At 40.0% G+C, this 24,354-nt stretch overlaps 1 protein-coding gene across 1 annotated transcript in view; it reads left to right on the top strand.

Annotated features, from left to right (window-relative positions):
* Positions 1-24,354, top strand: part of LOC149219010 (kinesin-like protein KIN-1) — a 124,032-nt gene that overhangs the window by 50,022 nt on the left and 49,656 nt on the right. Inside the window, exons 5-10 of the mRNA XM_089382521.1 lie at positions 18,906-19,028; positions 19,167-19,192; positions 19,447-19,528; positions 19,697-19,738; positions 19,822-19,855; positions 20,011-20,086. Coding sequence (XP_089238647.1) covers positions 18,906-19,028; positions 19,167-19,192; positions 19,447-19,528; positions 19,697-19,738; positions 19,822-19,855; positions 20,011-20,086 — 383 coding nt within the window. The remainder of the gene's footprint in view (positions 1-18,905; positions 19,029-19,166; positions 19,193-19,446; positions 19,529-19,696; positions 19,739-19,821; positions 19,856-20,010; positions 20,087-24,354) is intronic.

Genomic DNA, 24,354 nt, shown 5'->3' with positions numbered 1-24,354 from the left:
TTTGATTAACTGCTCGGGGCTCAAGGGATAAGAGCATGATGTGTAAGGTATAGAAGTGGATATCCCCTTTAAGGCAGGGCGGTTCATTGCCCACTAGGGTTTGGGACAATCAGGGGTTCCTGAATGATAAAGGAGGCTCATCTAGGGCCTATAGGAATTAGGGTGATGACCATGATAATGGGGTAGAGCTCATGTATCGGATTATGCCCACGTGCTAAATGTGTTTGTCCCAACCATCTTTACCTATTTGTGGTACATTTTCCTGTTGAATGTGGCCAATTATGCTTTTACTTTTCTTTTTAGTTGCATCAACCTCCGAGGCATCGTTTTGAGCCCAACCCAAGGTGTGGGCAAGGGGAGGGGGAAGACTAACCCTATGTGGACCCAGTGGAGGAATGTCGACCCAGGTGGGAGAAATGATGAGTGGGGTTATAATTTGTAGAAGGGGAGTGATATATGTGGATAAGGGAGCGGGACCATGCAACCAGAATAAGGGTTTCCCATGTAGTACCATCCCTAAAGCCAAAAGTGTTGATTTTTGGTAGCATCGGATGTGATCTAAGCCTCAAAATTTGCAGGGAGGCTTGGACACATGTATTCCAGAATACCAAGAAATCATTTTGGGAAATTCCACCTGCAAAAGGTTTTATTAAAATAATTAATTATTTTTAATGGGTGCTTAAGTCTAAACTTAGGAAATTAAAATAATTAAAGGGTATTAATCAAACTGTGGGTGAAACTTCTAGAAGAAGATGAAGATCATGCCAAAATGATTTGAGACATTGATTAGAGTCTAATCTGGGTCGTTGGTTCTCAACGAGAAGATTATAAGAGGAGGCTTGATGGGCATTTGGAAATCACATCGGGGAAAGATCAAGAGATCAAATTTCTCAGAGAGGGCAGTGCAACAGTTGCTAGAGAATCGATTGAAGTGATTTCTTGCATTGAGGGGCAGGGATAGTTCCGGAGGGAGATTTCTTGATCCGAGAATACATTGCAGAGGAGGCAGAGAGAGATCCAAGAGAGGCAACACAAAGGCTTTACTGGGCAGCATAAGCTCACGTAGAGGCAACCCATAACTTCAGAGGGAGTTCAAAATTCAGCTAGGAAGTCGAGTTCCAGTGCCAGAAGCTAGGGTGTGAGATTTGGAGAGCCAGAGGAACGAAGCTTCAGACAGCAGGAGATCCGGGAAGAGGTGACGTAGATCCCTAGAGAGGTTGACGCAGAACTGCGTAAGCTGACGCAGTAGCTGTGCAGAGCCAGCGTGGGGCTAGCCACCTAAGGCCTAGATCAGAGTCGGATCGCCAGTGATAGTGTGAGGTATTTCTCACTTATCTTCTGCCAGTCAGAGGCTCTGTATTGGATATCTAGCAAGGCATCCAAAGATTGTATTCAGAAAACTATTGCTTAATGATAAAACCCTCCGCTGTTGCACCGTTTTCCCACATTGGGTTTTTCTGGGGACATTTGTCCAAAAATAACGGTGTCACTTGTGTTGTGTATTTCTTTCTTGCTCAGTTTCTTGTTTCTGCATATAATTTTAATTGGTGAAGGATGCAGTGTATTAGTTTCGGTATTTGTTGTAGGATGCAGAGAATAATTTGTTCAGTAATTTAACAAATAGAAGAAACTTAATCAGTTGCTGTAGTAGAAATTTGGGGCTTCCAAATTTTCACATGGTATCAGAGTTGCAGGTGAAGCAAGAGAGCAGAGCCAAAAGAGCCCGGTGCTGAAGGGAAGGAGGGTCGAAGTGCTACGTAGGTAGCAAATCAAATCTCCAGAGGGATTGTGTAGTCCAGGCCAGGAGGGCGAAATTTTCGAGGAAGGTCTCTCTCTGAGTTAGTTGATAGAGAGGTAAGACTTCTAGATTGGAGTTTGCCAGTGTCAGAGGGAGCAATGCAAAAGCTTCAACAAAGAGGAGGTTTCTGGTGAGACGCAGTTTTCTGCAGCAGTTGTTGGGGCAGAAAAACGTTAGAAGAGAGAACGAGACACTATTTTGAGGGAATTCTTCTTCAGAGGACTTCGAGCCAAGGATTCTGAATTCTCATTTACTGAGCAGCAACAGATCTACGAACTCCAGCAGGGAGTGTGTAGACCAACCTAGTAGCAGCGCAGAGGAGAGAGGAGGCAGTTCGACATTTCACTAGCAGAGATGGCATCTCATGGGTTGCGAGATCAAGATCGGTTGGAGGGTGCATCCAACTATGTGATCTGGAAGGCAAGGATCTCATGCCTTCTGGATGAGCACGATCTCAAAACCTATGTCGACAGTGTGGTAGCTGTACCTGCAAATCCAGATTCGCTCAAGAAGTACAAGGCTAAGATGGCAAAGGCCAAACAATTGATCCTCGACGGAGTGAGAGATCACATAGTGTGTCATATTGCCGGAAAGGATACTACTCGACAAATGTGGGAAGCATTGGCCACGCTATATGAAGGATCTTCCAAACAACGGAATATGTACTTGGAGCAGAAGATGAGATCCACACAGATGCAGAAGGGGGAACACATTGATCTGTTCCTAACAAAGCTTCAAGAAATCCGAGACTCGTTGGCAACTGTGGGGTCAACACCTCAACCTACCGAGATGGTGAGGCTGGCCCTGAATTTAGTCTTAGAAGAATGGCAAGTGTTTGTCTAGAGTATCCTGGGCAGAGAGAGATTGCCGGATTGGGAAGGAATGTGGGCCGCTCTTCAGCAGGAAGAGATGAGGAGAGACTTAGTCAAGTGTAAACTTGATAGCAACAACAGCAGTGGGACGAAGCCCAAGGAGGAGGAAGAAAATGCAGCCCTCGCATCAAAGGGGCAGCAGGAGCAATGGCAAAAGAAGAAGGATGTCTCGAAGATCAAGTGCTTCCTGTGTGGTGAATTTGGTCACTACGCTACACAATGTCCTCTTAAGAAGAAGGACAAAGACAAGAAGCATGATCCGAAGGCTGCAGCTGTAAAGATCGAGCAAAAGGAGTTTTCCATGGCTGCCCAGGTACCTCCAGGAGAGAGGTGGGGTGATCTAGGACTGTAGTTTGAAAGAATTACAGATGGGCAGGATCCTTAAGGAGTCAACCTCTTGGATCAATACTTTTCTACGGGAGCCCATATCAAAAGTAGCAGGATGGACCAGGATCAGTTGATGCAAAGGAGTGTCGGAGTGACAGTTGCAGTAGCTAGGAGCGCTAGAAACTGAGTAGAGTATAGCAGAGTTGGTAGAAGTGCAATTGGCACAGTGCAGAGTCAGCAGTAGCGCAGAGACTTTAGAGGGCTAGCGCGGAGACTAGTAGCAGTCAGAACTCCAACAACAGATGCATCATGCTGAACTCCTGTTTAGTAATTTCGGATGTTTTTCCGTTGCTGATGCAGTAGCAGCAGTAGTTGGAGAAGGTTGTAGTGCAGATGGAGTAGCAACAACAGTTGGAGAAGGTTGTAGTGCAGATACAGTGTTGGTAGTGGCAGTTCCAGCTGCAACATAGATGCAAAACTTATGAAGTTTGTAGTACAAATGCAGTGTTGGCAGTGGCAGGGTCATCAGCAGTGCAGATGCAACATTTGCGTAGTAGTTGGTGGGCAACAATGTCAGACATTAGTAGCGCAGAGGGAGATGTGACAGAGAAGGGTGATGCTTCAGCAGGTTGCATTCCTAGAGCTCATTCCTCGTGAAGAGGAACTGTTGATTTCTGGTAGCATCGAATATGCTCTAAGCCTCAAAATTTGCAGGGAGGCTTGGACACATGTATTCCAGAATACCCAGAAATCGTTTTGGGAAATTCCACCCAGAGAAGGTTTTATTAAAATAATTAATTATTTTTAATGGGTACTTAAGTCTAAACTTAGGAAATTAAAATAATTAAAGGGTATTAATCAAATTGTGGATGAAACTTCTAGAAGAAGACAAGGATCAAGCCAAAATGATCTGAGCCATTGATTAGAGTCTAATCTGGGCTGTTGGTTCTCAACGAGAAGATTATAAGAGGAGGCTTGATGGGCATTTGGAAATCACATAGGGGAGAAATCAAGAGATCGAATTTCTCAGAGAGGGTAGCGCAATAGTTGCTAGAGAATCGATTGAAGTGATTTCTTGCAGTGAGGGGAAGGGATAGTTCTGGAGGGAGATTTCCTGATCCAGGAATACATCGCAAAGGAGCTAGAGAGAGATCCAAAAGAGGTAGCGCAGAGGCTTCGCTGGGCAACATAAGCTCACGCAGAGGCAAATCAAAGCTTTAGAGGGAGTCCAAAATTCAGCTGGGAAGTCGAGTTTCAGTGCCAGAAGCCGGGGTGTGAGACTGGAGAGCCAGAGGAATGAAGCTTCAGACAACCGAAGATTTGGGAAGAGGTGACGCAGATCCCCAGAGAGGTTGATGCAAAACTGCGTAGGCTGATGCAGCAGCTGCGCAGAGCTAGCGTGGGGCCAACCACCTAAGGCCTGGATCAGTGTTGGATCGCTAGTGATAGTGTGAGGTATTTCTCACTTATCTTCTACCACTCAGATTCCTTGTATTGTTTAGCCAACAACGTATCCAAAGATTGTATTTAGAAAACTACTGCTTAATAATACAAACCCTCAGCTGCTGCACCAGTTTTCCTGCATTGGGTTTTTTTGAGAACATTTGTCCAAAAATAACGGTGTCACTTGTGTTGTGTTTTTATTTCTTGCTCAGTTTCTTGTTTCTGCATATAATTTTAATTTGTGAAGGCTGCAGTGTATTAGTTTCGGTATTTGCTGTAGGATACAGTAAATAATTTGTTCAGTAATTTAACAAATAGAAGAAACTTAATCAGTTGTTGCAATAGAAATTTGGGTCTTCAAAATTTTCACACAAAGGTTAGTAAAAGAGATCCCACGGGACTAGGGTCCAAGGTTAACATCCAAAAGAGGTCTAGGGGACAAGAGCACAGACATAGCCCACTCTTTTCGCCGAATTCCCCCATTAATCCATGATAAGCAAACTACAATACTCAATTACCAAATGACAAGGCATACCTTTAGGTTCGGGAGGCCCACTTTCAAACATATGATCATGACAGATGGGTGAGGGACCACATGGATGGCTCAGGTGGTAGAGAGATGACACAACGAGCTAGTTGGTGGCTGTAAGGGGCTACTGGTTGTTGGCTGAGGACCATCTTGGAGAATTTTTTTTCTCCTAGGGATATCATAAACAAAATGGTGGGTAACAAAACTCAACTTAGCATTCTGTTTGTAGATGCATTCCCTCTTTTCCATTGTCAGCATTATGATCATTCGCAAGAAGAACTACTAGGAAAGATTAAAATCACTCTCATTTTCAATGATTTGTGGGATGGCATCTGTGAAGGAGAGGAGGATGATGGACCTAAGAATGTTAGTTTTTGAAGCATTGGATGTGTTCTAGCCATGAAATTGGTGGAGAGGCTAGAATGCATGAGACCTCCAAAATCGAGAAATTGTTTCTGGAAATTCCACCTAGAGATGACGTAATTAGATTATTAACCTATTTTTTAATGTTTCCTAAGTCTAAACTTAGGAAAACTAGTTAATTAATCAGAATTAATCAAGTCAAGGTGAGAATAGTCTATAAAGTCACATGGATTGACTTCAAAATGATCCTAGCCTTTGATTAAGTTTTAATCTTGGTCATTGGGGCTCCAATAGAGGATTATAAGAAGAAGTCGATGGGCACTTGGAGAATACACATAAACACTTGGAGAGTTTGATTTTCTAGAGTAGCAGGGTCAGTTGCCAGAGAGTTCGAGCTTTAGTGAGGAAGTAGAGTTAGTGAGGGTTAGAGATAATGATCCAGAGGAATTTTTATAGATCTGGAGAGGCAGCAACAAGGGGGCCGATTTATTCCCAACGAGGCAACGCAGAGGACTACTAGTTGCTTTAGAAGAGCAATTTGATTTGGCTGGAGGAAAATTCAATTAAGCTTCCAGAGGCCGGGAAAGTCTTCCAGAGGGTCGGAGAATCAGTTGCCTAAGTGGAGACAGGTAGAACGACTTCATTAGAGGCGATTTCGGGCTAGAAATCTAAGGGTCTGCGCAAGCATTGCGCATAAGCTAACACAAAGGGTCTAGGAGGACGAGTTTTATGAGGTAGAGATGTGCCGAAATTGCTTGTGGAGGAAGGGCAATTCCCTTAGATAATTTTGGCCAGATTTTCTTACAACCAATCCTGATGTCTCTATGTATGCATGCTTTTCTTCCCGTGTTCCTTTATGTTCCTCTGCATTATTGATGATGTTATTAGTGTTCTTTCTACATAGTTGCATATGCTGATGAATAATGATGTAAATCAAAAAAATGTTATGATGTTATGGGGTGAACTTAATGTGTTAATAATAAAATGAAATTATCCAAGAAAAGAACAATATAGCCCTATGGAAAATTTAACACTACGCAGTCCCCATAAATTTGTCCTGTTGCTCCCTCTGAACAACGAATTTCTTCCTCCGCTTTTGAGCTTCCCCGTCTGATAAAAATCGCTCTGATACCATGAGAAAATTTCACTACTGAAATTCTATTGCAACTACGAAATTTTTATCTATTGCATTAAATGGAAATTATTCTTCTAACTATAAATTTGACTATGCAGTTTATTTGCCACAACAAACAACGAATAAAATCACAACTGCAATTTTCACCATAAAAATACTTCAGAAAATAAAATACTGAAAATTGAGAAATTATAGCACACAACAATTTTGACAAATTTCGTGGCTAGAACACATCCAATGCTACAAAAACTAACATTCCCTCTTAGCGAGGAATGTGTTCTAGTGTTGCACAACTTGCCACAACACCCTTTCTCTGCATCATCTCCTGTCAGGTTGCTGATGTTTGGCTATTGCTGCCCACTAACCACTATGCAACTCTGATATAATCTGCATCTATGCTGCTGTTGACCCTGCTGTACTGCTACCAACACTGCAACTCCCTCTCATCTGTTGCTGCTGCAACTGAGAATCATCCAAGGTAATCTAGCCCTACTACTGAAACGGGTTCTCCACCATACCCATTTTTTCTTTGAAATAGATGAACTTACCTCTTCCTAGAGCTTTCGTGAGTATATCTACAGCCTGCACTTCTGTGGGAACATACTATAGCTAGACTACTCCACGTTGTACACAATCTCTGATGAAATGACATCAAATATCTATGTGTTTCAACCTGTCATGAAACACTGGATTCTCAGAGAGATTTATGCAACTCTGATTATCACAATAGACACTGGTCGCCTCCATCCTTCGCCTGAACAAGCTCACTAGCAGCTTCTGAAGCCATATAAATTCGCACGTAGATGTGCTTGCTGCCATATACTCTGCTTCTGTAGAGCTCAATGCTACTAACTTTTGTTTCCTGCTACACCAAGAAACCATTCCTGATCCAACACTGAAGCAGTACCCAGAGGTATTTTTCCTATCCACTGAATTGCCTACCCAATCTGCATCTGTGAAACCACATAATCTGACATCATCTCCTCGGGTATATCTCAATCCGCACTCAACTGTGCCACGCACATACCTCAGAATGTGCCTCCCTGCTGCCCAATGTACCCTCTTCGGATCTACCATGAACTGACTAAGGGTATTGACTACGAAGCAAATATCTGGCCTCGTATTGACTAGATACATGAGAGATCCAATAAGCTATCTATACAAGGTGGGGCAACATCCTTGTCATCCGATGCATTTATCTTCTTCTAGTTGGTGATCATGGGCGTAGACATGGGTATGCAATCTTGCATTCTGAACCTCTTCAGATTATCTGTAGCATATATTTCTTGCCCAAGGAAGATCTCCCTATCCTTCTGCCATAAATCCAATCCTAGGAAATAGTGCATCAACCCCCAATCCGTCATGTCGAACTCTGCTGCTAGGTTCCTCTTGCAGTCCTCTATGAGTCGTGATGATCTTGTCAAAAAGAGATCATCCACATATAAAACTAGAATGAGTGGCTCACCCTCTACCATCACATAGTAAAGGTTGGGTCCGCGTCACTCTTGACGAATCCCATCTGTTGCAAGTAGCTGTCAATCCTACCATTCCATGCTCTTGGAGTCTGCTTAAGTCCGTATAGAGCTTTCTTTCAGTCTGCACACAGGAGTGCACCTCTCATGAGTCTTGAAGTCCCCTGGCTATTCTATGTACACTTCTTCCTCTATAACCCCTTTCAAGAAGGTTGTCTTGACATCCATCTGGTGAATTTGCCATCCCATCTGAGCTGCTAGGGATATAACTGACTGGATAGAAGTGTATCTGGCAACTGGGGTGAAGGTCTCCTCATAATCTATCCCTTCTTTCTGTGCATACCCCTTTGCTACGAACCTAGCCTTGTATTTCTCCACATTGTCGTCTGCAACATATTTTATCTTGTAGACCCATCTAGAACCTACAACTGATCTATCTTTCGGCCTTCTAACTCCCAAACATCATTCGTCATGATAGAGCTATACTCTTCTACCATGGCTTCTACCCATACTTGATGCTGTGTAACCTCCTGAAAGCTAGAAGGTTCTACAACCTGAGCTACCAATGCTTGGTACCTGTTAGACTATCTGCGTTGTCTTTTGTTCTTCCTAGGAGTTCCAATAAACTCCTCTGCTGGCTCGACCACTAGTCGTGGGAGGTTCAACCAGCTCCTCGTCTTGCCTTTGCTACTCCATCTGCTGAGAACTCCCCGGATTTCCTGCACTTGAGGAAATACTGGTACTGGTCACAGTACTCAATCCTTGTGACTGTCCTCCTGCTTGTCCCACTGGCTGCCCTTGCTGTTGGACCAAAGGAGCTTCTGCTGACTGATTCTGATCACCTGCAGGCATCTAACGAGATCTCCTGAAAGCTCGGTCCTCCATGAACTTCATGTCTCGCCTTACTACAATCTTCCTATTGCTAGGAATGTAGATTCTATATGCCTTTGAGGTTTCACTGTACCCAATGAAGAACCCCTTTTCTGCAGTCTAATCCAGTTCGGTACGCTTATCATTTGGCACATGGCAATAAGCAACACTGCCAAAAATTCTGAAGTGGCTAACTTCTGGCTTCTTCCCTGTGAAGACTCCTTTTGGCATTTTCTTCCCCAATGCTCTATGAGGAGTCTTGTTCTGAATATATACTATCGTGTTACATGCCTTTGCCCATAGAAATCTGGGTAAATCCTGGTCATATAACATAGCCTTTGCAACTCCAACAATGGTTCTGTTTTTCCGCTCCGCTACACCATTCTGCTGTGGATTATATGGAGTTGTCCATTCTCTCTTGATGCCTTCCTTTGCACAGAAGTCTGTGAAGTCTTTATCAATATATTCTACACCATTATCTAAGCGAAGCACATTGATCTTTGTTGAAATTTCTAAGTCTGACACATCAAAAATACCTATTGCATTATCTGGTTTATTATGTCCTACTTGTTCTTTCCATTAACAAGTTATTTATAAATATAAATACCGAAATAAACACAAATGCAACATTGACACATATATAGATCAACCACTGAAATAACTGAGACAATCACACAAGGAACACCGTTATTTTTGGACAATCATCCCCGGAAAAACCTAATGCGAGGAAACTGGTGCAGCAGATATGAGGATTTTATTATTATGCAGTTTTTGAATACAACTAGGGTGCCAGAAATGGCTCACCCTTTAGAGATTTTCCTTGGCAGAAGTACCTCTCCTTGGAGATAGATATTCTAGCTGATCAACAACTAGATGATTGATCCCACAACAACTTCGACAGTTCCTTAGCTAGATAGCGAAAGCTGCTCCAAGCTTCTCTCAGGAACTACGTCACCCTCCAGGCACTGCATCACCCTTTACGGCTCTGCGTCAGCTAACCAACTCTCAGTTTGCCCCACGAAAATTCCTTAGCGCTGCCTCTTCAACCCAGCGGCAGCTCTGCTAGCCTCTGCGCGACCTCTACTGCCTCTGTGTCAGCCACTTGGCCCTCTGCATCAGCCTCTTGGCCCTCTGTGTCTTCTGCGTTGGCATCCTTAGCCTATGCGTTAGTCTTAGCTGCCTCTACGTCAGCCTTCCTAGGCTCTGCGCTATCTCTCAGACACTTTCTCTGCCTCTCTGATATGTATTCTCGGCCTTTTGCCAAACTGTCCCTTGCTACAACAGATCACTAGTTCGATTTCTCAGCAAACCCTGCCCCAAAAAATCGAATTGACTGATCAACTTGGTGTATCTCCAACTGACCCTCAAGCCTCCTCTTATACTTTTCCTGTTGACGATTCAACGACCAAGATTAAGTCCCTAATCAACGGCTAAGATTAGATTTGGCTTGATCCTCGTTATTTAGAACTTTCTCACCCATATTATATTAATACACATTAATATTTTAATTTTCCTAAGTTTGGACTTAGGAACCCCATTAAAATATTAATTATTTTAATATCTCTCCATCCAGGTGTAATTTCCCCAAACAATTTCTGGGTCTTGGAGATCTCATGTGCCTTAGCCTCTCCACCAATTTTCATGGCTAGAGCACATCTGATGCTACCAAAAATCAATAATTTTCTCCACGAGAGGTATAAACTCTCTGAAACGAACAAAGACCTCATCTTTGGTCTTCGAGAAGTAGATCTAGGTTTTCCTAGAATGATCGCCAATAAAGGTGACGAAATATTCAGCACCACTAAGAGCTCTAGTGGACATTGGGCCACAAATATCTAAATGTATAAGTCCTAACACGCCATCGGCTCTGCTGTCACTTTTGGAAATGCTGCCTTAGCATACTTCCCAAGTATGCATCCTATGTACACATTATCATGTTCCGTGCCAAGTTCTGGAACCCCTTGTTATTGTTTCTCTGAGCATCCTGAGTGCTCCATGGTGTAGATGTCCCATTCTCCTATGCCATAACTCATTTGGCTCCTTCCCACTGCTACTATCATTGCCTATTAGTGCCATTGGAGAATCAATATGTAACCGGTACAATCTGTTACTTCGAACTCCAACCTGTCTTACTTTTTCCAGTTTGCGTGTTTGACATACTCTTTCTTTCCTACGAAGTGAATATTATACCCCTTATCTTGTAACTGGGATACTGAAATCAGTTCATACCTAATCTTGGCACATGCAATACATCTCTAGCGTTGGTGCTTGCCCCTGACTCCCTTTGGAAATCTATGGTACCTCTCCCTACTGGAGTACATTTCCTTCTGTTTCCCATAGTAATTTGGAAGTCCATCTACTCATCCTTGTAGCTAGAGAAATATTCTCTAACCCCTTTCATGTGAGCTGATGCTCCACTGTCTATATACCAGACACCTTGTGAAGCTGATCCTGATAAGCAAGCAAATTCGTCCTCCAATCTGGAAGACAAATCTGAAGTCTCCAGAATGTTACTTCTGTCCATGGTTATGCTGAAGAATTTATAGTGTGCTATTCCTGTTTTCCACCTCAACACTAGCTCTACTCTAGGGAACTGCTGCAAAAGCCCTCTACATCTAGCTAGAGATCTGCCCAACGAAAAAATCTGAGCTGCTCCTTATACCTCTGGAATCACTCGATCTTAAAGGATTGAGTTTTTCTACCCCTCTCAGAAAAATCGGTCTTCCTTAAGCAATTCAACCTCCTGCAAAAAGACTGCGTTGCCCTTGGGAATTTTGGCTTGCTACCCACACTGAGCATCAAAATTCCTTCTTTTTGCCTTTGAGCTCTCCGGATGATCAATTATGCTCTAATTCCATGTGAAATTTTTATCTATTGCATTAACTGTAAATTATTCTTCTAACTCAAATTTAATTATGTAGTTTATTTGTTACGACAAACAATGAATAAAATCATAACTGCAATTTTCACCAAAAAATAATGCGGAAAATAAAATACTGAAAACTGAGAAATTCTAGCACACACACAAGAATTTTGACAGTTATTTTTGGACAATTGTCCTCGGAAAAACCCAATGCGGGAAAATGGGTGCAACAGATGAGGGTTTTGTTATTATTCCTCAACAACAATTCTGAATACAATAATTTAGATGGCCAACTGGCAATCTAATATGAGGAAAAGACTGACAAAATTATTGTGAGAATTTTCTCTCACCCCACAACGAATCTTTGCCTCCGAAATTACCTCCCTAGCCTTTGTGCTGAGCTTCCTGCATCACCCTCTGCGCAGAGCTTACACTGACCCTATGAGAATTTCAGCCTTCCTTCCTTTGCCTCTTCCAGGGACTAGAAACCTTCCTCCCGAAATGTTGCTACCCTCCTCTTCCACCTCCTACTCACCCTCTGGCTCTATCTTCTTTGCTGAGCTACTGCTACTGAGAAAATCGAATTGCCTGAGCAACTGAGTATCTGCACTGGTGTATTCTCCATCACCACATCAACCTCCTCTTATAATCCACTGTTGGAGCACCAATGACCAAGATTAAAACTTACTCAATGGCTAAGCATCACTAGATCGATTCGTGTGAGTTTCTAGATGATTCTCACCTTATCTCAATTAATACTGATTAATTAACCATATTCCCTAAGTTTATACTCAGGAAATATTTAAAAAACAATTAATAATCTAATTGAGATACTTCTACGTGGAAGTTCTAGAAACAATTTTTGGGTTTTGGAGATCTCATATATTCTAGCCTCTCCACCAAATTTCATGGCTAGAACACATCTGATGCTATAAAAACTAACAACAACAACTAGAATTAATTCTTCTAACTGTTAATTTATTTAGCAGATTATTGCTATAACAACAACAAATTAATCACACTGCAATCTTAACAAATAAAATTACTGCGGAAGATAAACTAGAAACTGAGAAAATACTGGCACACTCACAAAATTATAACACCGTTATTTTTGGACAAAAGTCCTCGGAAAAACCCAATGTGGGAAAACCGATCGCAGCAACTGAGGGTTTTCATTATTAAGCAGCAGTGAGAAATTATGAGTACAATAAATATCGCCAAACTAGCGAATCTATCCAACAGAATTACTGGCAAAAATTATCTGAGGGATTTTACCCTCTCCGAGCAATCCCGGTACTTGACTGGCTCTCAAAAGCTAGCTTTCCAACCAGCTCTGTGCAGGCCTTGCGTCATCCTAGCACAAACCCTCACATGCTCTACCTGAATTAGCTGCCAATCTAGCTGTCATGCCTATTGTTGACTTGAAAAATGTGTCTTGGGCCCTTTGGAACCAAAAACCTCTTCCTCTTCAGCTGGATCAAATTGCTCTTCTGAAGCAACTATGCAATCCTTACGTTGCTTCCTCGAGAAAATCTTGGCCTCCTCTTTCTGACTCTTTCGGAACTGGAAAACTTCCTCTAGACTCACTGTCTCTACTTCCCTTCTCTAGCTCGAACACTTCCGGCAATTGTTACTGCTCTCTGGAAAAATTGAACTGCCCAAGGAAATCGATCTCAAGTGTGCTCCTCTATCTACCCATCAACTTCTTCTAGTAATCTCGCTTTGGGACTCCAACAACCAAGATTAAATCTTAATCAACAACTGAGATTCCTTGTCAATCCGTGTGAGTTTCTAGAGAAATCTCACCTTTCTCAATTAATTCTTGTTAATTAATCATTTTCCCAAAGTTAGGCTTAGGAAAAATTTAATCGCCGATTAATTAACTTAATTAAGGCATCTCTAGGTGGATTTTTTTGAAACCTTTTCTGGCTTATGGAGTCTTAATGTTTCTTAGCCTCTTTGATAATTGTCGAGACTAGAACACCATTCGATGCTACAAAAACTAGCAGTCTCACCCTTTGAGATGTGGGAGGGCTAGCACCATTCTCTGAGCCCTTAACGATGGAGCAGATTCAGGCTATTCGAAATTCCCATCACTAGGAGACCCATGACACCCATTTTGTGCACCAAACAAAATTGGGGCCCACATGATGAGTTTCATGGATATATAGGGGCCAACCCCTAGAGGATGATTTTTGGAGCCCTCTTCCTTTAGTTTGGTACCAAGAGATCTCAACGCATGTCTCCAAGAGGCCTATGTAGGGTTGACATCGACATTTCGGCCCTCTTGTGGGTTTATATTTATGATTTTACATTGGCTATGTGGTTGGCTTGCAACCACAGTTAGTTTTGCCCTCCATTTGACAACTAAGAGGAGCTTCTAGGCTAAAATTAGGCTTGATAGGACGTGTATAAATAGAAGAGACCTCATTTGAGTCTCTCATCATCATCAAACTTGAGATTAGTCTTCTTGGGATAAATTTGCACTTGTTTCTTTGGCTAATGGAGTTGTTGTGGATGCATTTCGATGTATGGAAGCTAGTTGACATTTCTTCTTTGGAGCTATTTCTTGGATATTGGATGGATATATTGCATGTCATTTTGTAAGTGCCTTATGTTGATGAATTTTTTCTCTTGAATTTGTTTAATGTATGGAATTACTACTTTTAGAATATGCTAAATTGTGCCTTGATTGTTGAAAATTAATTTTGAAAGACTTTTTAGTTGAGAATTGCATATGTTATTCAATGTATGACATGTAACTAATGTTCCTAGTGGAGGAAAATATTTAAAATCTCCATGACACTGCATTATCTCTTGAAGTGGGTAAATGTTTAGAATTGTACCTAGGGCATCGATTTTAGGCCTCCTTAGAGACATCTTAGCTCATCTTGAACAACCTAAGACGCCATACATCCAAATGACAAGGCACTAGTCCAAGTCTTTGGTGGCCAAACTCAATTCTTCTCCATAAATTCTCCTCCCTAATTTTGGTCCTCTTCATGTAAGACGACTATCTAGGGATTAGAGCGAATTGCATAGGAGGTTTAGTGGGATTCCAAGAGCCTAAACATCAAGCCTAGGGTCTTGACTACTTGATCCTAAAGTTTGGTGGGCATCCACTTGGATTTCGTCCGTAAAATCTCTTGCCCTAGGTGTTGCCCTAAGAAGGAAACCCTAGCTAGTTTTTCCTCAACTTAGGGACTTCTTTGAGAGTTGTATGAGCTTAGTACTTGGTGAAGTATATCATAAGAAGCCCTTTCTCATTATTGCTTGGTTCTCGGGAGTACCTTCATCCATGATTATCCAAAAATCCCTAGGTCTTGGACAATCTATGTCTAGGTCTCTCATAGGGTGTGAAGTGCCTCTTGAAGCATTATATCATAACCTTGTGCATTCCTTGAGAGGTCCTAATCCATCACCTTGTACCCTAAACCCTTTAATATCTATTAAAGGCGATTATTATCTTACTGAGGCTCCCCCTAGCAGTGAAATTCCATAAAGAGCAGAGGACCTTCGCTGTGGTTACAGTGGGCCACTGTCCCATTGTTAGCACTTAGTTTAACTTTTATCTTGTAGGGTTTCCCTCTCCAAGGCCTGCTAGATTTTTGTGGTAACAATACTCACATTGAAATCTCTAGCATGTGATGAGAATCACAATGTTACCTCTCATAAAGTATGAAGGGTAACAATCCCAAGTCTATAAGAGTTTCCACCATTGTGTCAACATTGCATCAATATAACTATTTGTGAACTTATTTGAAATCATTCCAAGTTTGATCTGAATCTGGTTTGAGGTTGTGAGTCCTATGGGTTTATATATGCCACTACATGAGATCATGTTCTTCTATGTGTACCTCAACTATGAGTATCCTTTGAGCACTTGTCAAAGTAGGACAATTTTTCTAGAAGGCTTCCAAACTACAAATTGAGGAGTTGACCTTTCCCCAATTTAGGGCTTAGTCAAATTTGGGGATGAATAATTTTGTGTCTGCCATGAAATACTATTTAGTAAGGGGATACCCATGGGTGTAGAGGGTTGCTGTTGCACAACTTGTTGGAGGGCCTATTGATGGGTTGTGAGGAGTTACCGGAGCATACTCATCATATTCTGCATCATTTTCACCTGAAACTGTTGTCACTGCTAGACCTGCTGATGTGGTAGAATACAAATGCTTTCCAGCAAGACATGGTGTTGGTCTTGGTTTTGTTCAACTAAAATTTGGGTAAATCTGGAGTCTTAAGAGTATACAGAGTCACTAGATGTTTCACGGATAGCAACAAGACACATGGAATGCTTGATGATGTTGGTTTTTTCAAGAGACTGATGATCTACAGGTTACAATTGCAAATGGGGCCTCTAGCGTCTAGACCTATCCAAATGTTTAATCAGTGAAATGGTACCTTCCCATAGGTTTGATAAGTGAAAAAGGTACCTTTTTTGTGGGTTTAATCAGCAAAATGGCACCTTTTTGTGGGTTTAATCAGCAGCATGATACCTTTCTACGGGTTTAATGAATGAAATGGTAACTTTATGTGGATTTAATTAGATGGGAAGAAAATTGAAAGCTTTTTATTACCACTACCAAGACCTGTGATTAGATAAAATGTATGGAAAAAAAGGATGTAAAGGCAAAATTGGTAAGGGAAATCCAAGCAAAAATCAGTTCCCTGTTTGTCTCTTGCACTCTTTGAAAAGAGCTTGATGAGAAGTTCCAGGTAGGAAGAAAATCCCAAAGGAGACCGGAACAATGAAGCTCTTTGGAAACCCTAATCTTATGCCTATGATACCAATAAATAAAGGCACAAAACAACAATATGAATACTCGCAAACAAGATATCACAAGAGAGAAAGTATACAAAGTATGATGGAGAGATATTTCTATAATATACACATACGATACTCTTCATTTCATTATTATTTTAAAATGAAAATGATATTTTAGCGTCCACGAGACTAAAAATAGTCTATGGGACCACCGGTCTCCCTGCTTTTTGCCTTTTGCAATTCAATCATTTTCTTATTCAAATTGATGATGAGCTGGCCCAATCTTCTAATAGTCCCCTCGTTGAAAATACAATGCCAAGGAACCGATGCTAACATATTCCTAACTGTCCCCAATGTCTTCGAAACTGGTGGGACCAAGTTTTTACATAAGATTAAGTTGGACAAGTTTCTTAATATATATATATGTGTGTGTATATGTGTTATATATATCAAGTGTTACCAAGCCCTTGAATTATGTACATTGAGATATTAACTTACAATGATAATACATTGTCTAACTAAGCTCACTAGGAACTTTGGGACTAAATCTTATCAGGGGGGCTTGGAAGCCAAGCATCGACACTCTTGCATAAGAGCTGAAAAATGACGCCATCGCCAAGAAATGGTAATGGAAGGCAATATCCACAGCATATTCGTTAACTTTATCATAATCAAAACCACTATGGACAGATTTATGGGGATTAGTAAGGATAATGCTGAATGCCTCAAAGGAATTATGCATGCAACTGATATTTTAATTTCTAAGACGGAAACCAAGATAATGTCTTGACTCTTAACAGTCAAGATGAAAACCAAAAGTGAGCTAAATATCTAAATAGTCAATATGAAAACCAAAAGTGAGCTAACTTTGGTGAAACTTGTATTCTAAATTGATAAAGATGACCTTAGATAGCGATGATAAAAGCTGCAGTATGAAGCATGCAACAAATAGGTTGCAGAGTTTTTGGATGAATAACCATTTCCTTTCTAATTTTTCACTTGTTAGTATTTTGATCTATTGATTAAAGTTGATTATGCCCTAATAGTGAAGTATGTTGTTGGAATATAATCCCGAGTAAAAAATCAAGCTGCTAATGCATTTTTGTAACGCAGTGGGGATGCAAGTCAATAACAGCAAGACCAAAATAATGATTTTCTGAAATAAAAAGAAGCAGAGCCAGCATACGTTCTTATTTGAAGGCAACATTCTTGAAGAAGTAAATGAATACAAGTACCTCGAGATTGATTTCAACAACAAGCTTAATTGGGAGCACTGCAGAAAGAAGAGAATTTTAGAAGGGTGGAAAGCATTATATGCTCTTCAAAACAGATATAGAGAGGCAGAGTTATGGGATTGGAAAACAATTAAAGTGTTTTTTGGGCTCTAGTTTGTCTAGTGATATTATATGGGTGTGAATTGTGGGCTAGCAGCATCCCTGTCTCAAAATGGAAGCAAATTGAGAAAATCCAAAAACATTTGATCATGAGCAAGTTTAAAATAAAAAGTTCGGTTTCTTATGAGATAATGTTGAGTGAAACAGGAGAACTTCCATTGAAGCAATTGCTATGGTGCGTCTCATAAGGTATCTTCAGAGAATTGAGCAAATGGGAGAAGGTAGATGGCCTAAAGTTATCTTCAATGAAGGAATGAGTGAAAGAAAGAAATCATGGATGAGACAAAACAACAAATAGATGCAAAAATGGAATATTTACCTCAATGCATGTCCCACAAATAGCAAGGATCTAAAGAGTTATGTTATGGAGAAATTTTGTAAGCATTATACGGGGAAAATAGTTGGGTAGAAAGAAGTACTATGTTCAAGAATTCAACCCCACGTGTGATCTCCAACAAAAAGAGTACATTGGAGCTAGCATTCCATGGAGAGCAAAGATTCTTATTGCTCAATTAAGAACTAACTCGCATCAACTGTGGTGCTAAATAGGTCAGTGGAAAAGACCTAAAGAAGCTTGGGAAGAGCGGGTGTGTACTTTTTGCACTTCCGGGGCAGTGGAATCGGGAAAAAAAATCATTTTGGAATGTGATGCTTTCAAAGACAGTTACAGCAGTATGTTAACATCGGTTCCTTGTCATTGTCTTTTCAGTGAGGGGTCTGTTAGAAAGTTGGGTCAGCTCATCATTAATTTGAATAATAAGAGGATTGAATTGCAAAAGGCAAAAAACAGGAAAGCTAGTGGTCCCATAGACTATATCTAGTCTCGTGGATGTTAAAATTTAATTTTCATTTTCATAAGAGAGCTTAGCATAGAGGTAGCTCTATACTTTTTTGTTTAGTAATAGAATCATGTTTCTGTTAAAGAAATATTGGTTAGTATGTAAACGGTATCTTTAATTTTCCCTTGATTGGAAGGCTTTTTGAAATGATCGTTGGATGGAGACATTTGTATCTAGAGGTTGATTACAAACCTGGACCTCTAAGTGCTGGATTGGTCTCTTACTGCAACAGGGTCCCACTATGTTAACATCTGATCAGCAGCAGAAGGGCATTCTTCCACGAGTTGTAGAATGCATATTTGAATCAATAGAAGATGCTGAGACAACATCTGAGTTCATTATTAAGCTCTCTATGGTATCTTTCTTAGCTCCTGTGGATATTCGTTTTTGTTTCCACAAGTTGACAAATGAGAAATATACAACTCTCTTTGGTAAAGATGTTTTAATCATGCGCATGTATAACTTTTTTTCTATTGGTTTTCATTTGGGCTAGGTGGAAATCTACATGGAGAGGATAAGGTCAGAGATTGAGCTTCATTATTAGAAATTTGAATATAAACAAAAAATCGGGCGGATTGTCAAAATTTACAGTAGTTGCCGTTCTGTCTCCATCAAATTTTCTTCTTTGTTTTGTTATAAGGAGATTACAAACTGTATCTGGGAATTTTATGAGAAAATTTCAACAAGTTGCAAAGTCAGATGATATGTTTCAGCTTATGATATCTAAATTTCTCTGAACATTCGAAACTGATATTGCATAATATTTCTAGCAGAGATTTGTTTGATCCCTCGAAGGACAACCTACAGGTGAAAGAGAATAAAGGCAATGGAATCTTTGTTTCAGGAGCAACAGAGGTATGGCCCCTTTCTTAGTGTTATCTATAATTCTTGTTTAAATGGAAATTGAAATTAATAATACACATAATCATATTCCTATACATAGCTCCATAGATGAGTATCAAGATCAAATGACATTAATAATTTTTATTCTCTTGTTTTTTCTTTCCTGGCCTTGTGTCCCAGATTTATGTCCAGAATATTCAAGAAATGCTGAAGCATCTTGCTGTAAGAAATAAAATCCCAATCTTTTGGTGATATAAATGTCAAAGGCTTTATTTAATGATGCAGGTCTTATTTGGAAACTGCAGGCAGGTATTGCCAACAGAGCAGTTGGAGAGACCCGTATCCTATTCCTATATTCAGTTTAGACACCATCTAGATTCTAGAATATTAAAGACTTCATGATTCCATAAGTAGAAATTTAGAGGCCTCAGTCTACTTTGATTTCATGTTTTAACCCTCTTATCCTCTACCTTTAGGTGTACTTAACTAATCAGAAATGAACTCTGCAAGTAGCAGAAGTCACTGTGCCTTTCTGATAATAATTCAGCAGACAAACACTGAAGACAGGAGGTGATTCTAGAAAGTTTCTGTGCTTCATGTTTTTTCTGTTTCCATAATTTATCTATATTGATATTTCTTTCTTTTCTTTTCCATGTATGTGTGCATGCATATGTGAAGATGTGTCTGTGAGAGGGAGATCAGTATTTTTGGGTAAATTCTAAATTGTAATTACAAACCTCATCATAGACATCTTAATGATTGTAAGTCTTCCAAGATTGGTGTTTTTTAGTTTCAGTGCTTTTACGATAGGAATATTTTGTCTGGAATAAAATGCTAACAAGTCAATTCTTGGTCTTACAAACATCTGTAGTCTCCTCCTGTGTCTTGCCCTCATAAACTATACTCATAATAATAGTAATAATAATAATCTAACTGAAGATCACAGCCTATTAAGATGCCAAATTGACAGAACGGTGGTATATCGCTCTTCTTTGATCTTTCTGCAATTCTCTTGACACATTGTCAACATTAATGGCACTGGTGATAGCGACACAGTGAAACTGCAGCAACAACTCTACTGGTGCTTGTGTCACAACTCTTCTTAGTGATGAAATCTTGTTGCTATTACTGTCTTTTTGTGGTATGGTCTTGTTACCCCTCATGTCAGTGGGGGTAGATACATTTTTACACTTTGCATTATCACTGTTGTAAGCCCAAGGTCACAAGTCAAAAGCCTTGTTAAAACCATGGAGTCTTCGTTTGTATGTAGGTATCCTAGGCCTTGTGATGGTCGGCCATGGTCTGTCCTGTTGGGGTAAGTCTTTGGTCTTTTTGTCTTGTATAGGATCATGGGATTGTGGATGGATCTCAAGACTTATGGTTTACAGAAGGCTTGGTTATGTAGGGGTGATCACCGGTGTACGGATCAGTCCAACCTGTGTTAGGGTACACCTATGTCTTATTGCATGGTTATTTGTGTCATTGAGGTGTATGTGACCTTGGCCTTGGTGTAGTATTCCTTAGACAATTCTCAACATGGCAGTCTCACAAATTCAACATGTTCATTTCCCTAGGAAGCTCACATTTCCCAATGCATGAGGTCCCAAAAGTAAAAAAGTCAACTTGGTCTCAAAATGTTAAGAATGATTAGGAGATGGCATGCCATGTTGAAATTTTTCTAAATAGTGAAGGCATGATGCAAAAATGGGTTGTTAGAGTTGATAAGAGGGCATGTGGGGCTCCTAGGTGGCAAAACAAGTGTAGGACTTGTTAGATTTTTCCACGCATTACGTCAACTTTGGACTATAGGATGAGAGGAACACAACCCATGTGGCAAATTCCCAGGATTTTTTTAGGGTGTTAGAGATGTCATGGATGGGCATGGTGACATGGCATATATGGTGATGATGTCACAACACAAGGCACTATTCTAGCAGGTGGGGCTAGTGATGGTTGAAATCAAGGCAAAAATCAGCAAAGACAAGTGAAATCAAGGCAAAAGACACTAGGACGTTGGAGATCCAAGCTAAAGGTGGCGATGTCGAGTTACTACTAGCCATTTGGACTAAAAAGATACACATTTGATGTCGAATGTAGCTGTTGCAAGGTCAAGAGGTCAACGTTGGGTGTTTATTGGACTACATGTTAGGAAATGGATGCAAGGTAGCCATTGTGAAATCAAAGATCCTTCCTTTCAACCAAACTGAGCTTCAAGGGACCAAATTATACCATTTTCCAAGCAAGTTGAGTTGTTCTCCTAGTCATTACTGGAATGTTGAGCTACAAAGGTGGAATGTTGAGCATGTTTGGGACACTATTCTTCATCTCTTCAATTTCCAACTCAAATGTAAAGGGAGCATTAGATTACTAAGGGACTTGTGAGCCAATTTGAACCCCATAAGTGGGAAAAAGCATTGTAATGTAATAATATTTACTAAAAGTCTGTCTTAGTTTCCAACATGTGGATGACAAGTAAATTATTTTCTTCTCGGGAAAGTCAACTAACCGTTATCTAGGTGTGAAAGACAAATTATAAAAGGCTAGCCTCTTTTCTCTTTCAAGTTGTTGTTGATTTGTGAGCATTTTAATGCTTTAATTTAGAATTGTATTTTTGCAAACACCTTTTTATGGTTGTGTGGGTTGGTTTTGCCTATTTTATGTTCTCTTGATATACATTGTAACATGGCTCATAATAAAAAAAAATTTCAATTAATAAAGATCACACAAGTGTTGGAGGAACAATCAATCGAGGGGCCACATAGCCACATGAAGAGGGTGGACTAGGTGCTAGTCTACTTCATCAATTCTTGTTGTATGTGGAGTGATTTGAAACCAAGGTTTGCGCCAATCCTTTTAGGAGATGACTTCAACTTGGTGAAGAGCATTCCATCACATAGTCGACTTGAAGAATGGAGACGTCTCAGTAGAGGATGCTCCTAGTTGGATCTAAAGAGTTGTGAGGAGTTTTATACATAGGTGGGGGTGATATGTTCTTCTCGAGTGCAAACCCACCTCACTGTCCAAGTTACATTGTCAACTTGAACATGATTATGGTTCATGTTGCCTCAAAACCTAGTAGGCCTTGTGAGAGGATTCACAAGTTGATGCCCAAACATTGTAGCAACAATGAGGGAGATTGCCACTATCACCTCAACAATCTTCGTCCTACTCTTTACTGGAATTTCACCATAAGCGAGGCTTCCCACTACTCACCTGTAAGGATGTTCTAAGTTCTAGGGTCCGAGATAATGAAAGTATAGGCTAAATGAAGACACTCTATTATGGACAAAGGTTCAACTCTTCTTGACAAGGAGCAACATATCATGCACCTAGACTAGATAAGGACTTGTATGATCCTAGGTCACACGCTTCAGCTTCAACTTTGGGTTCAACAACCATTAAGTTCGATTTCGGTTTGAATTTTCATACAAGGTTTGGATGGTGTTCGGATTTGTATATTTTTCATATATATATATATATACATATAAGAATGAAATATAACATAAAAAAATAAGAAATCACATCAATAAACACATGTAATAGAAATTTTGATTAATAAATATAAAATATATATATAAAGAAATAATCTCAAATTTGACAACAATATAATTCAATAACAATTCGTCTAGACACAAAGGAATTCGATAAAGTTCATCATTAAATTGGATTATATATATAAATTTATATTTAACTGTATAACTTACATAAAAAAAGTAATGCAAAATTTAAATATAATTAATTATATAAGAGTTTATATATATAAGTTATATTTCAATTATATATACATAAATAAACCTATATTGAATTATATAATTGATATAAATTTTTTAATATAAAATTATATAATTAATTATTTAAAACTTATAGTGTTAATTTTTGTAGCATCAGAGGTGTTCTAGTCTCGAAACTTTGAGGTGAGGCTAAAACACAAGAGTTCTCCATAACCCAAAAATTGTTTTTGGAATTTCCACCTAGAAGTATCTCAATTAGATTATTAGCCTATTTTTAAAATATTTCCTAAGTTTAAACTTAAGAAAAGTGGTTAATTAATCAGTATTAATTGAGATAAGGTGTGAATAATCTAGAAACTCACATAGATCGACCCAAATATGATCTTAGCCATCGATTAAGATTTAATCTTGGTTGTTGGAGGTCCAACAAAAGATTATAAGAAGTCGATGGGTAGATGGAGAACATACACACGCTTGAGATCGATTTCCTTGGGTAGTTCAATTTTCTAGAGAGCAGCAGCAGTTGCTGGAAGAGTTTGAGCGAGAGAAGGAAGCAGAGATAGAGAGGGGCAGAGACAGTGAGGTCGGAGGAATATTTTCCAAATCTGGTGAGTATTGTGGGGAGAGGTAGAGATAGCCACAGAGAGGCTGTGCAGAAGCCTTTAAGAGGCAGTTTGATTTTGTTGGAAAGAAGCTAGTTTTCAGTTCTAGGGGCCGAGAATATTTTCCAGAGTGACGGAGAGACAGTTTCTCGGCCAGCAACAAGCTGCACGACTTGTTTAGCAACTGATTCAGGTAGAGTGTGGAAGGGAATGTGCTAGGGTGATGCAGGCCTACACAGAGCTGGTTGGACGGCTAGCTAGTCAGTAGCAATTAGAGCCCAGATTGCTTGTGGGGTGAGGAAAAATTCCTCACTAGATTTTTTCCAGTATTTTATCTGTAGGATTGCTAGTTTTTTGTAGGTTTTAACCCCGTACAAAAATTCCCTACATACGAATTCTAAAAAATATAAAATAAACAATGGCGAGAGCATAAAACATAAAACAGATATACACAGAGATTTTCCCCTGGATCCCAAAACCGAGACTACCAGATTGATTTTTCATT

This window comes from Pinus tabuliformis, chromosome Q (genome assembly GCF_031772625.1).
Source record: "Pinus tabuliformis cultivar Carrire ecotype Pingquan chromosome Q, CPIR1, whole genome shotgun sequence".
In the NCBI taxonomy this organism is placed as follows: Eukaryota; Viridiplantae; Streptophyta; class Pinopsida; order Pinales; family Pinaceae; genus Pinus; species Pinus tabuliformis.
The sequence above is the reverse complement of the archived record's forward strand: the minus strand, read 5'-3'. Positions and strand labels throughout refer to the sequence as shown.